The sequence below is a fragment of the Mangifera indica genome, chromosome 8 (assembly GCF_011075055.1).
Source record: "Mangifera indica cultivar Alphonso chromosome 8, CATAS_Mindica_2.1, whole genome shotgun sequence".
Lineage (NCBI taxonomy): Eukaryota > Viridiplantae > Streptophyta > Magnoliopsida > Sapindales > Anacardiaceae > Mangifera > Mangifera indica.
In genome coordinates, this window is record NC_058144.1 from 7,175,859 (window position 1) to 7,189,209 (window position 13,351).

General features: G+C 34.0%; 3 protein-coding genes across 6 annotated transcripts; 1 reads left to right on the forward strand and 2 right to left on the reverse strand.

Annotated features, from left to right (window-relative positions):
• Positions 1 to 859: 859 nt before the first annotated feature.
• LOC123222523 (calcium-binding protein PBP1-like) lies at positions 860 to 1,569 on the reverse strand. The gene has a single exon (XM_044645351.1). The coding sequence runs from the start codon at positions 1,342 to 1,344 to the stop codon at positions 985 to 987; it is 360 nt and encodes a 119-aa protein (XP_044501286.1). The 5' UTR covers positions 1,345 to 1,569; the 3' UTR covers positions 860 to 984.
• A 3,039-nt stretch (positions 1,570 to 4,608) lies between these two features.
• On the forward strand, positions 4,609 to 6,472 carry LOC123222522 (zinc finger protein CONSTANS-LIKE 3-like). 3 transcript variants are annotated; one of them, XR_006503643.1, is made up of 3 exons: positions 4,628 to 5,240; positions 5,327 to 5,699; positions 5,809 to 6,472. XR_006503643.1 is itself a non-coding variant. In XM_044645349.1 (2 exons), the coding sequence occupies exons 1-2, from the start codon at positions 4,803 to 4,805 to the stop codon at positions 5,513 to 5,515; spliced, it is 606 nt and encodes a 201-aa protein (XP_044501284.1). In that variant the 5' UTR covers positions 4,609 to 4,802; the 3' UTR covers positions 5,516 to 5,715. The 3 variants fall into 3 exon arrangements, 2 of the variants coding, with proteins under 2 accessions (XP_044501284.1, XP_044501283.1); XM_044645349.1 differs by lacking the exon at positions 5,809 to 6,472 and having other exon boundaries at positions 4,609 to 5,219; positions 5,327 to 5,715; XM_044645348.1 differs by lacking the exon at positions 5,809 to 6,472 and having other exon boundaries at positions 5,327 to 5,715.
• Positions 6,473 to 6,902: 430 nt separating this feature from the next.
• On the reverse strand, positions 6,903 to 9,755 carry LOC123222756 (frataxin, mitochondrial-like). 2 transcript variants are annotated; one of them, XM_044645696.1, is made up of 6 exons: positions 9,555 to 9,755; positions 8,710 to 9,003; positions 8,481 to 8,562; positions 8,103 to 8,159; positions 7,920 to 8,014; positions 6,903 to 7,297 (listed from the first exon to the last, which is right to left on the reverse strand). In XM_044645696.1, exons 2-6 carry the CDS (start codon positions 8,925 to 8,927, stop codon positions 7,159 to 7,161), a joined length of 591 nt encoding a protein of 196 aa, XP_044501631.1. In that variant the 5' UTR covers positions 8,928 to 9,003; positions 9,555 to 9,755; the 3' UTR covers positions 6,903 to 7,158. The 2 variants fall into 2 exon arrangements, with proteins under 2 accessions (XP_044501631.1, XP_044501632.1); XM_044645697.1 differs by having other exon boundaries at positions 8,481 to 8,553; positions 9,555 to 9,752.
• Positions 9,756 to 13,351: the final 3,596 nt, after the last annotated feature.

Consider the following 13,351-nt stretch of genomic DNA (forward strand, 5'->3'; position numbering starts at 1 on the left):
TGGTACGATGAGGAGATGAAGATTTCTTCGTCACACCATTGTCATCACATCAAGAGAAGGAAGAGGCCAGAGAAGACGCCGCAAGATAAAGTTGCAAAATGAGGGTGAAACTGCTATTTTTAAAAGTTATAGGAGGCGGTTAAGTTTTAAAAAATATAAAAACCCTAGGTTTGAGGTGAAAATGTTACTTTTCAAAGTTTAAAAACTTTAGATAAAGGTAAAATATTAATTTATAAAACCTAGAGAGTATGGGAATAATAAACTTCATAACTTTTTAATATAAATAGTAAAATAATTACTCCTTTTAATAGAAAAAAATTAACAAAAGTTTGGTTATGAGTGAGTATTTGAATTTTTCATTTTGAATGGGTGTGGGTTTGAGATTGGGCTAGAATTTGGGTGGGAAATTGTCCTTTTCCCAAGAAAAAAATTAAGAATCGAGCTGTTTGTGTTCCACTTGTTAAGTCAGGTAACTAATGTGAATTGGATCGAAGTTTCTGTGCAGTTGATTCATTGGATTTTGCCTCCGCCTCTCTGTCGAGTTATTTCTTTCACTGGATCGTTCACATTTTTTAACCGAAAAAAAAAAAAAGTCAAACGAATCCATTAAAAAAGGCCACCAAAAAACTGGCCACGGGGTTCACGACAGGTTCCTATGCATAAAAAAATATATGGAGGGTTAATCCCATCAGGCGTTTGAAAAGAAATACCAGAAGCAATACATGTTCAAAATATAAAGGAAAATTCAAACAGCAATTGATTCCGTTTTTGTTTGTATAATTTTCGCTATATTTCCTGTTTTTCAATTTGATCAAGATTAACAAGGAACAAAGACTGTAAAAAAAAAAAAACTTTAATAGAGGGCAATAATAATTCATGCAATAAATAATCCTGCTGCTTTACAAACATTAAACGGAGTTATTTCCCTCCCATGAGTAGTCAATTTTTCACTGCCCGGCTGCACAAAACTTAAATTAGATTATATCAAAACCCGGCATTCTTGAGCTCCTCCTCTAATGCTTCTTCCAGCCAGAACTGTGATTCTTCCATCAACTTGGGGCTTAATCTGAACATCAAAACGCAGAACTCCATTTCATTTAAGGCACCATCACCATCAAGATCACCTTCTTGAACCATGCTCACAAGCTCATCATCTGTCAGTACTTGTAATCCCAGAAGAGCAGAGTTCCTCTTCAAACTCTCTACAGTGATGACCTCCTTTTCTTTATCCATCAATACCTCAAACCCCTTACAAAGCTCCCTTATCAGCCCTTCACCGCCCAACTGATCTGCCATTACAGGCAGCAGATCCTCAAAACCAGCCCTCTTGCTAATTCCTTCCATAAAAATAATTGTTATTCAAACTTTTCAACCAAGCTTTAGAGATTGTATTGCAATTCATAAGCATGAAATGTGTGTGTGTGTGTGTGTGTGTATATATAAGAGGGGAAGATGAGAAGAGGTTCTTCTTGGAAAGAGAGAGGAGACGTCATGGCTTCCTCGTGGATGACGGATGACAGAAAAGGAACAAGTAGTTAAGAGCTGGTTGGCTTCTGCCTTTGTTGGTCTGCTGTTGCATCTCAGTTTCTTAGAAGTTTGTCAGGGCTACTTTTGTCATTTAAATGTTTTTCCTGTCTGACTTCATCGAACCTGGCCGGAGAATTTAACACATTAAGGGTTATCGTTGTAATTACAGAGATTTTGATCTCTTTGACCTGGCCCAAATCTCGTAGGATGATTAGCATTTCAAGGGTAGCATCGTCAACTCCAATAAGTGAATATTTGTAGGGAATTACACGGCAGCGATAAATTTTTATACTTGGAAAGAAAGAAGACAAATTCTTTAAATAAAATATCAGCACCAGATGCATATAACTTATTTGTTTTCCTTCTCAATTTCTTAGAAAATGTATCTGAGAATTTTAGTTAAAAAATAGATTATGAAGATGCAAGGCCAGTAATGAGATGTTCCTATTGGTAGCCAGCCACGTCATTGGATTTGTGTCGTAGGTAATTAATATTCGAAGGGTAGGAATTTCATTATAAATATATATTTTTGAAATTTTATTCTATAACGTAACGTGCGAGTTAATTGCTAATCACATTTCCATGGGAAAATCAACTTTATATATTCTTTTGGATTGTCTGATTTAACTCAACTACGGCTTACTATAAACCGCACCATACCTCCACTTTTTGGCTTTTTACTTTATTATTAGCTTCCAGCCGAATGAAATCCTCAAAAAGAGTTCAGAAAACAATAACAATAATCGTTAACTGGAAGAAAATCGATGGTTTCACACTCGTTAATTGGCCAATTTTAATTTTTGGATGTTTTCACCTGCGTTCACACTATTTCTTTTCTTTGAATTAAACTGTTAACCATGGCATCCTCTCATCCTATGAACTATTTGAAGGCCTTTAAGAAGTGCATGTATCAGTCAATTCGGGAAGTGAAGAAATGCAATTTCATTTTCAAGACAGTGTTCATGGTATTACAAATAAAATTTGATTAAAATCATATGCCACTGAAACGCTTGAAAACGCTTTATTAGAAATAGAACCATGATCTTATTTTTTATGTCTATTTGGGTGTGGCATATTCTTCCTGTAAATCACTTCTTTTTTTCCTTTCTGTTTTCATTTTGGTGCCTTATGTGGTCGGTCGGGTAAGCCATTAACTAGTTCTTCTCTATTGCTATGACTTACTTGATTAGGAATAAATCAAATGTTTTGTCAGTTCAAATGAGCATCTTGCAAGCTTCCAGACATGTTTTTTGGATCCAAGCCTTCCACGGATTGGGTTGGATAGACGTAAGACCAATGAGCTGTAACTTTTATTGAAGATAACAGCGACAAACAGTTGACAGAATTGAATATATTCCATATACCATTTTCAAACAATGATCTACAAGTAGAAAAGATATACTCAAACAAAAAATAAAGAAGAATGGAAACGCATAATAAGATATGAAGCCTTTAAAAAAGCGAAGAAGGGAGGACGGTGGCAAACAAGGTCATGGTCTTCTTTTCTCTTTATTCTAATAGTCGGCCTTCTAGATATATAGTCTACATGTGGTCACGCGTCTCCCTATACATAGAAATGGTTCTGCATCTTGTCTTTTGCTGTGAAAGACGCATGAACATATTTATTATTGTCTTCCTTCAAGGTGAGTTGCCATGTACGTAACGGTAGTTTCCAGGCATTGCATATGCACGCTGTTTCTTCGCGGCTTTCCGTAAATTTGTATAAATATTATTAGAATACTCACTTTCCCTGTATGTCAATCTGTCCGAGTGGTTAAGGAGTCAGACCCAAAATCTGATGGGTTTCGCCCGGGCCGGATTCGAACCTTTCTGTTGACGAATGTTGGCTTTCAGGCTATCTGAAAATCGGGCTAGCAAGTCTTTTTACTAATCAGTCCAGTGTCTGTACTTGTTTTATAATTTGGGCTTTACTTTTTCCAGTCCAACCCAATTCAATAATGCCTGTCTTTGTCCGAAGTCCAAGGCTGCCTCGTTAGGTTTTTCATCTCCGAGTTTTGAGTCTTCTAAGCTTTTGAAATCTGTGGGCGGATATGTTCTGAGTTACAAAGTTTGAATTCTTCTTTTCTTTATTGGAAAGCGGACTAAATTCATACAATGTTCATAAATTTCAAATTTCCCCATAAAAGAAAAAATTCGTACTTGAGTGAGATTATCTTTTTAAATAAAGTTTAAATCAAATATAAGTGATTGGCTTTGCCAATCCTTATGCCAGATAAATTAAAATTTTTATCTTGATTTACTTTCAATATATTTTAAATATCATTTTACTTGGATATTCATTTTTTATCTCTCAAATTATCTTTAAAAAACAATAATATATATTCATAAATCTGTACAGTATTTTGATTTATTATTTTTAATCCGTGCAGATAAAAATAGAACAATCTGGAACAAAATTAAATATATATATTTTTATATCCAAATTGTAATGAGAAGCGCGTGTGAATGATAATTCATACCATCATCATCCAGGGGAATCGCGGGGTCCAAAGCTGACGTCACGGATACCAAATCAGGTACAACCACGCGGGACGAGGTCCCTTCATTGAAGCAAATCGCGCCAGGCAAGCGAATCGGAATCTTATACTACAGACCTGCCACGTGGACAACACGTCACATCAAAGCAGAAGGGCAAAAACGGCTGCATCGAACCCAGGAAACAAATCCCAGCCGAGCCAAGCTAAACAAGGCAAGTTGTGTTTTGACCACAAAAGGGCTTGTTGCCTCTTCCGCCAACACCTGTCACTCAAATGCACCGCAGCTTCTTCTCAAATTGCATCAATTTAATATATCGAAGAAATATTAATTAGGTAAGAAATTGTTAAATAATTTATTATTTTATATAAAAAATTATATATTTGAAATATATATTAATATATATGATTATATAATTTAATAATTTTAAATTAAAAATAAAATAATATATAATCATATAATATTATTTATATAAATATATATTAAAATAAATATATTCGGTATAAAAATATAAATAAAAAAATACATTTTAACTTTTATTCTTTCAACCGTGATATACCCGGAGAGGTGAGAGTGGGTGTGAAGGTTAATTTCGTGATTTAAAGCAAAAGCAAGTCTCTGATTGTAAACAAATGCTCTACTTGTCCGCCGTCCCTCCCTCTTCTGCAGCGTGAGATGAGAGAGAGAATTCCAACAAACTAGAGAGAGGAAATTCCCGAGAAAAGCGAAAGAAAAGAAAATAGAAAATATCAATATCAATAGATCAAAGCAAACAACAAATGAACAACTGTGAGCTGTGCAAGTCGAGGGCGACAACATACTGCGAATCTGATCAGGCGAGCCTTTGCTGGGGGTGCGACGCCAAGGTCCATGCAGCCAACTTTCTAGTTGCTAGACACTCTAGAACCCTTCTCTGTCATATATGCAACTCTCTAACTCCTTGGAAAGCCTCCGGTTCGAATCTCGGTCATACCGTTTCTGTCTGCGAGACTTGCCTCAACCGGCAACAACAATACGAAGGACAGAGCCAAGAAGAAACAACTGACGAAGACGACGATGACGAAGAGGACGATGAGGTGGAGGGAGAAAATCAGGTGGTGCCGTGGTCCTCCATCGCATCTACGCCGCCGCCGGCTTCCAGTTCTTCAAGTAGCGGTGAGATTTCCGCTTGTTCGTTTAAACGGCGGCGTGAAGAGGTCTCAGATCTTCAATCTCAAGTAACTTTTTCATGTTTCAGGATTTTTATTTAATTTTTAAATGCAATGGATGGTTAAGATTTATTTGATCTTAATGGCTTCCGTAGGATGAACAGAATGGTTCATTGTCTCAACGGGAGTACTGTACGACTTCGAGGAGGGAGGCTGCTGGTAATGAATCAACAAAAGCGGATGGTTCCGAATCTGTGGCGATAATCGCTGAGCCGCCGAATCAGCGAAATAAAGCGGAAATCAGCGAGGTCGATTGGTGGGGATCATGTAGTCGTGGTAATTGAGTTAGTTTGAGATATTTTTCAAGTTGACTTGTTCTAACAATACCCTCTAGTTGATGAGCAGGGCCTGCTTAGATTTAATTTGTGTATTAACGGGAGATCTAATTTTGATTTCTGTTTTCAAAATTAGATTGTATGGAATGGAATATGATTCCAATGGGTTTTCTTGGACTGGATTAATTGAATGGTAAGATTTTTCTTTAGCTGCATTGTTGGTTTTACATGTTCATCCGTTGAACAACATTGTTAATGTTATGAACAAAAATATATACTTGTGTATATATTTGTATTGATAGTTTACAGGAGAAAATAATTTGGCCGTAGTGATGGTGCTTTGGATACCAACCACCCAGCCAATTGATTGATTGGTTGGTGAGAATGGATTTCTGAAAATGGCAAGGCCAAATTTAAGGTACGTATAGGTAGATTTTAATGTTTACATAGTAAAATATCTAGGCGGTTATGACCTCCACCACCTAGAGCTTAATTTAAATAAAAATAAGGTAATGGCTGTCCATCAAATCAAGCAGTTCCGAACTTTATGTCTATAAATCATATTATTTATAATTGTCAAATATACAATGAAAAAAAAAACATGGCAATCAATTGTGGTTGAGGAAATTCATCACTCTTTTTAAAATATCAGAAAGGATTTTTTTTGAAAATAATAATAAAGAATGAATGATCGTATGGAGGAGAATTGACAAGTATTCAAGTGGGAAATGGGTTTTTGTGGTGGAGATTTGTTCTGTAGTTTGAGGAGAAAGTTTGTGTGGTGGTAGTTGGACGCTTCTCAGCATCCATGGAGATGGTGATATTATAAGAGTGTTATTGATCTTGGCATTCGGCTGACCATTGCTTACTTCCCATTTGTATTGTGAAAATGACTTAAAAGGATTTATTTTCTTTGATTTTGTTTTTTCCTTCTTTTCAATGAAATTGCATTTACATTTCCACCAACATCAACCATGGGCTTGTGGCCCTTGTTATGATGAAAGGTATCTCTCTTCCCAACTTCTACCTGTTCTATTGGTGAATGACGAACCCAAATATCTAATATAAAATAAATTATTTTCAGATTCGTGATTTGTTTATATATTTGTATTAAAAAAAATATTAATAAAACCACCTAAATCTATTAAATTTACAGGATTTGTACTTATGGTAGACCCCTTTAATTTCTCGTAATTAGCATCATATTCCATTAATATCTCCGAGTTTTTTAGTTCAACATCTTCCATCATGATGATCATTTTGCTTCAGAAACTTACTCATTTATCTTAATCATTATCCTTCTAATATCTAATTTTCTACATACGTAACCATAAAGCTCTAGGCAACCTTCCCTCCCTGTAGCTGTTTGTATCATAAAGCTTGGCAACAAAGAGTATAACTTTAAACGTAAGTTTGGAAGGTTTTATTATTTCACATTCAAGAATACCAAAACTATGGAACTGTGTTTGTCCTTATTTTTGCAAGAAAGTGCTTGCAATCCTGAATAGACTGTTACAAAACCCACAAAATGGAAGAAATAACAGATGTATGATCTAGTGAATAGACAACAAAACTTTCTCGTGAATAAATATGTAAGCTGAAAAATGAAAAAAATAACGAAAGCTTATATGGAATAACACATTAGAGAATCTTCAACTATTTGAAGAAAGATCAATAGGCTCACCACATAATTGCTCCAACTCACTTTCCAAAGTTTTCAACAAATTTGCTTTAGTTCGTCTATAAACCCAAGCTTGAGCACTTCGATCCCAGTCAAATCTGGAAGGACCACTGCATCAAGAAATTGCCTTTTACATGAAAAGAAGGTATATAGAAAACAAGGAACAGATTTTTTTTTTTTTTTTAAAACGGGCTTCACATGATATCAGCATAAGCAATGGTTAACAAAACTTCAATCACAACATAAAACCATTCTCTGTTAATAAAAAAAAAGAACTGATACAAGCAATCTGGAATACAAAAGTAACAAAATTCAAGTCTATTATCATCAATATTACATTCCAATCTTAAGGTCAGAACTTCTAACCATGAAAGTCATACATGAGGACATTTCCAGATGGAAATTTACTTTGCTTCTTCAAGAATGACTGTCAGATAAGGGGTGAACATAAAAGGGAATAAAATGATGAAGAGGTTAGTTTAACATTTGAAATTTTATGGCAAATAATAAACTCATATTTCATTCACAAATTTGGGTCTAGCCACAAGTTACAGTATATGAATATACCCAAGAAATTAATGAAAGGAATTATTTAATGCCCAAAAAAAAGAAAACTATCCTAAGACAGACAGTCACACAAACTAGAAAAACAAAACATTGTAACCTGTTGTACATCACTTATACTAAAGTCGGCAAACTCAAGAGAAAGAAAGAGTAATTATAAACTCATACCTCACTGGAGATGACAACCAAATTTGTCTATTTGGTGTTTGCTTGTTCAACACATAAGTACCCAATGCTCCGAGCTTCAGGGTCAAAACCTCATTCTGCCAAATTGAAGTAAAATTATATAAGAATTGATACAGCGCATTTAAAGGAATCAGCCAACTTCAAAAACTAATAAACTACTCTCACCCCATAGTCTACATCAAATCCATCAATCTGGTCCATCTGGACAACATCACCATATTCCTGCCAGGCATTCAAGAAAAAAGTTCACAAAAAAAATATAATTTAGCTGTGCCCATTGCTATAGAACACAAATAACTTTTTACAGGTAAAATTTGCAATGATATATTATTATAATAATAGGTATCAGAAACGAGTTATAAAGAACACACAACGTTTGAGCAAATCTTAATACAAAATATGATTATTTTGTGAAAAATAACAGAATGTCCAAAGAACAAAGGCAAGCAGCAGTTCTATGCTAAACTGTTCGTTTACTAACAACAATGATAAGCACTTACAAGACTGTAAATGCTAAATACATGAATTACACATGTGATTTACCTCAAATTTCTCTAGCAAATCATGGATTGTAGAGTTGGCTAGGCGGTGAAACTCGTCCTCCTGCAGAAGGGAGCTGTATCCACTTTAATCTATATTAGTTCAACACTATTTCTATAGTTATTAGTGCTGCAGATTCAGTTACATGCAAGTAAATTTGAGTTCAAACACACGAGTTTATTATATGAAAAAGTTTAAGAAAAACATAGATAGAAAAAATCAAGACACATACTGATAGTCAATGGCAGCAGGCACTTGAGAGTCGTCACTAGGATTACGTGGGGTAGAGCAAAAGTTTCTAGGAGCCGTAGTTAAGCTTGTAGGAGAAGACTTGTTGTCAGAGAAGCCAATAGGTCCCAAATGTTCCAGCAGAACACAACTTGACCTATGAGTGGAATAAGGTTTTACAAATCTTGAGAGCCTTCGTAAAAGAATAAACTTGGTAGCCATGATACAATCACCAATGACCAATAACCTGATGCTAATTCAGTTGCTCGCGTTGGTGATAGATGATAAATATATATACCTGAGAAATTGCAGAACAGTGTTCATAATCTGAATTAGATCCAAATGACTAAGCCTAAACAACCATAACCAATCAATAAGGATAAACAATGGAAAAGATATGTCTTTTAAGGAACAAATCAATAATTTGTTTCTCTCCTAGTCAAAGACCAGGTTAAAATAATTTAATTATAAATTTGCTAAAGTTGCGATTTCGTGTCAAGAAAAACCTAATATCAATATGGGTTTTGTGCAGCGGATGATCCCTTGTAAACTTTAATTACTAGATCAAGCAATGGAAAACTATACCCACAATATTAATGTCTCAAAAACTCGCATGAACTTGGTGAAACAAATTAATGCTTCAAACCAGGGAAAGTAACTTCTACCATTTAGATTGGTTTGTATTCAAATTTTTATAAATGCAAAAGTGAGGATGTCACCTCTCCATCAAATTAAGAAAATAAACTCAAGCCACCACCAAAATCCAAACCATTAAACAAACAAAAGAAATAAGGTCCTCAGAATTCCCATATAAAATCCATAAAAACCAAGAGAAAAAAAATCACTAACCGAAAAACAGTTGGCAGAGAAGAAGAATGGCTAAGATTCAGCACTCTGGCTGGCGGCGAAGCAACACCACAGTTACAGCTTGGAGCAAGGCCGGCGACGATGGGGTAAGTTAGGCTGCTCCAGGTCGGAGGGTTGTGGCGGTGAAGGCTTTGGAGCGAGAGTGAATATGTGGTTCTTTTTTTTAAGTTCCTTCTTTTTTTTAGGCCAAAGGACTTATTCCCACCTAAGGTGCAGTAAAATCCCAAACTCGTACCCACTAACTTTCAAAACCCAAACACCTACTCACAATCAATTTTTCATTAAAAATTTCAATTAATATTAGGAATAAAATCGTTATTTGACAAAAAATTAAAGTTTCATCACAATTTCCTCCTCTATATTTAAAAACTTACATTTTACCATTAACCTAAGGTTTGAAAAGTGGCAAAAACCCCCCTAAGATTTATTCCTCTTCCTCTGACACTGATTTCTCCTTCTCCGACTATCGGTCATCCTCCCTTCTCCCCTTATCTCTCCTCCAGTCTCTCTCTCTAGCCTCTTCGATTATCTTCGTCTCTCTGACAAAAACCGATCATCTTTATCTAAGAGACGAAGACAACGCGCCTTCATCTAGACGAAGACTGCTCGTCTTCGTCTCTAGCAGAAGATGATCGGAGAGGTTAGGGAGAAAGACTGGAGGAGAGAGAAAGGGAAAAGGGAGGATGGTCGACGACCGGAGAAGGAGAAATCAATGTCGGAGGAAGAGGAACAAACCCTAGGGGGGTTTTTGCCACTTTTTAAACCTTCGATAAGGGATAAAATGTAAGTTTTTAAATATAAATGAGGAAATTGTGATGAAACTTTAATTTTTTTTTGCTAAATAACAATTTTACTTTTAACGTTAATTAAAATTTTTAATAGAAAATTGATTATGGGTGAGTGTTTGGGTTTTTAAAAGTTAGTGGGTAGGACTGTAATATCACTATACCATGGGTGGGCAAAGGTATTTTCGCCTTTTTTTTAAAAGCACGGTTAAGAGTTGGGACTTGACTATATAAATGATGTCATCAGGACATTATGTTTTACTCTATTATTAATTTAAAATATAAATGTATTTACCCATAATTTTATTTTCTATTTTTTAAGCCCTCTTACATTTTCAAAAACACCTAGCCTAGGGGATCCGGATTCTATCTCCGGCTTTGAGTTTTTATCAGATTGATTTGCTACAAAGACCCATTAAACAGTGAATCTGCCGCATGAGCTAGGTGCACCAATCTGCCCGGCCAACCCAGTACCACCTCCAATTCTGTTGGAAGGATTTTTATGTTAAAGGCTGTGTCTCTACAGTGAAGCATGGTGATGAGTTGGATCAGAGTTTATAAAGGTTATTAACTTATTATTAATGATATTGAATAAAATGCGCATTTTATTAACCAACTTGATTGTAATTTTTCTTCAAATTAGACTATATGCACAATGCACACACCCATGTTAACAAAATCTATTCCTTACTCTTTAAATTAATCTTCTTCCCTTTAGAAATAATACAATGTGATATAAAGATAATAATTTTGATTCGAATTTAGAGTTCTTGATCCTCTTTAATCCTAATAGGGAGGAAGTTCTCCAATAGAAACAGAAAAGGGGATGGAAACAGAGACGAGAATAAAAAATATCCCTGCAATAAGAAATGGGTCGGAGATGAGGATACATATGTCTCTGCCACGTCCTCACTCCAGTCCCATTTATGTCTCTATTTCTGCCATTTTATATTAATATATTTACTTAAAATACTAACATATTTTTATAGTTTTAGATTATTTATGTTTTTCAAATTTATTTATATTTTATTTTGTATATTAAGGTAGTTAATATATGATATTTCTGACATTTAAAATAGTGGGTTGATTTTAATTTTAATTAATTTTGTTATTTAATATTTTTATATTGTGTTTTGAGAGTATGGATAAAAGATTTTTTTTTCCGTGGAGATAAAAAAGAAATTTTTCTTCACAGGGAATCCTTATCATCCCTGAACAAAAACAAAGAGATTAATATCCTCTGTGGAGATAGGGATTGAGATCTCCTCCCTACCTCTTTCGTTGTCATCCCTAACTTGGTAATATATAATATATTGTAATTTACCATCAACAATATATTTATAGGGAGTATATCAAAAGCACACAATAAATTATGTCCCTGTTCCTTTGTTTGCATCGGGAAAGTCTATCCTGTGTTCTTCATACTTGCTGTCCTGCAGACTTCACATTTTTGTTGCTTTCACCTCCTGCAAAATTGATGTAAATTCATATAACGTATCAGTATTCCAGGAGACAGCAGACCAAAGTTATTTCAAGAGAATCACGTGTAAATTACAGTACCCTTTTATGCATACATGATTCATAGAAAATGCATATGAACATCTACATTGTTTGATTACAAAACTGCAACATTTATGCATCATCTGAAACATTTGGGGAGATGTAATGTCAGCATTATGATCACAACATATGAAATGGTAAAAAGGAAAAAGGAGAAGTTAGCTCAGACCTTGTTTCAAACTATTACAAGCAAGGCTTTAAACAACATATCAGAGTACAAACTTAACAGAATTGTAACCTTTAAAATATCCCATGACTAATCTAAGATGCAGTTAGTTCAGAGATGAATCATCAGTGATCTAGACGGCAAGAATCATTAGATATACGCATAATCCAATATAGGGACGACAATAGGAAGAGGTGGGATCAAATACTCTATCTTTTGTCCTGGTCGAGATATCAATCATAGTTATTAAAAGTCTACTTAGCCGGAGGCACCTTAAAACAATAGGTCTATCACTTATAAACATGCAAGGCAAACAAAGGTTTAAAAACACAATTTTAACTTGTTTTTACCGCATTTTAGAAGAAGTGAAAAATGTTAGAAAAGAATCTTTTTAAACCAAATCTAATAATATAAATATAGATTTAAAATTTTTATTATTTATAATTCTTTTTATTTACAACTCACTTATTATGTCAGTGAAGTTTTTAGATGTGATCTTCGATAATAAAGATAAAAACTTGAATTTTGATTAAAATATATATTTAATAAAAATTGATGTAGGTTGAAGAGTTTTAATATGATTTCATGTTATGTTAAAAACATTTATTCTTGCTTTTCAGATTTTATTTATGATATTATGTTTTAGCATTTGTGTGATTACTCTTTATTAATTTTACTTTCTTATCATTTTTTGTCTAGTAATGTATTCGTCTCGCTTTTTCACTTAGACAATATGATCTCTTATCGCATTTAGATGTTTTTTACCTTTAACAATTGTAATATCGATTTTTGTCATTGTTGCGAGGATAACAAGAATTCATTATCTTCTTCCCATGAGGAAAAAAATCCTCTCCTTACCACTTATCCACGAGAAAAAATATCATCCCCACACCCATGAAAAAAATTCTCTCTTCGCATCTTTAAAACATAACATAAACATATTTTAAAAACATTAATTAAAACTAAAACCATTATACTATTTCAAATGTCGTATATAACATTATTTAGTATTTTAAGTAAATTTATTAATATAAAAAGATAAAGAGATGAGACAGACTTAGAAAAGGATATATATATCTCTATCCCTGCTACATAATTTTTGTTTATGTCTTCGTTCATTTTCTCATTTCTATTAAAAAAAATTTTTTCCATTAGGATAAGAGCAGATTAAGATCTCTAAATTCAAATCAAAATTAACATATCTAATCCATTAACAAATACATATAAGATAAAAGCATAGCAGTAGAACAAATCTTAGAATAAGATGA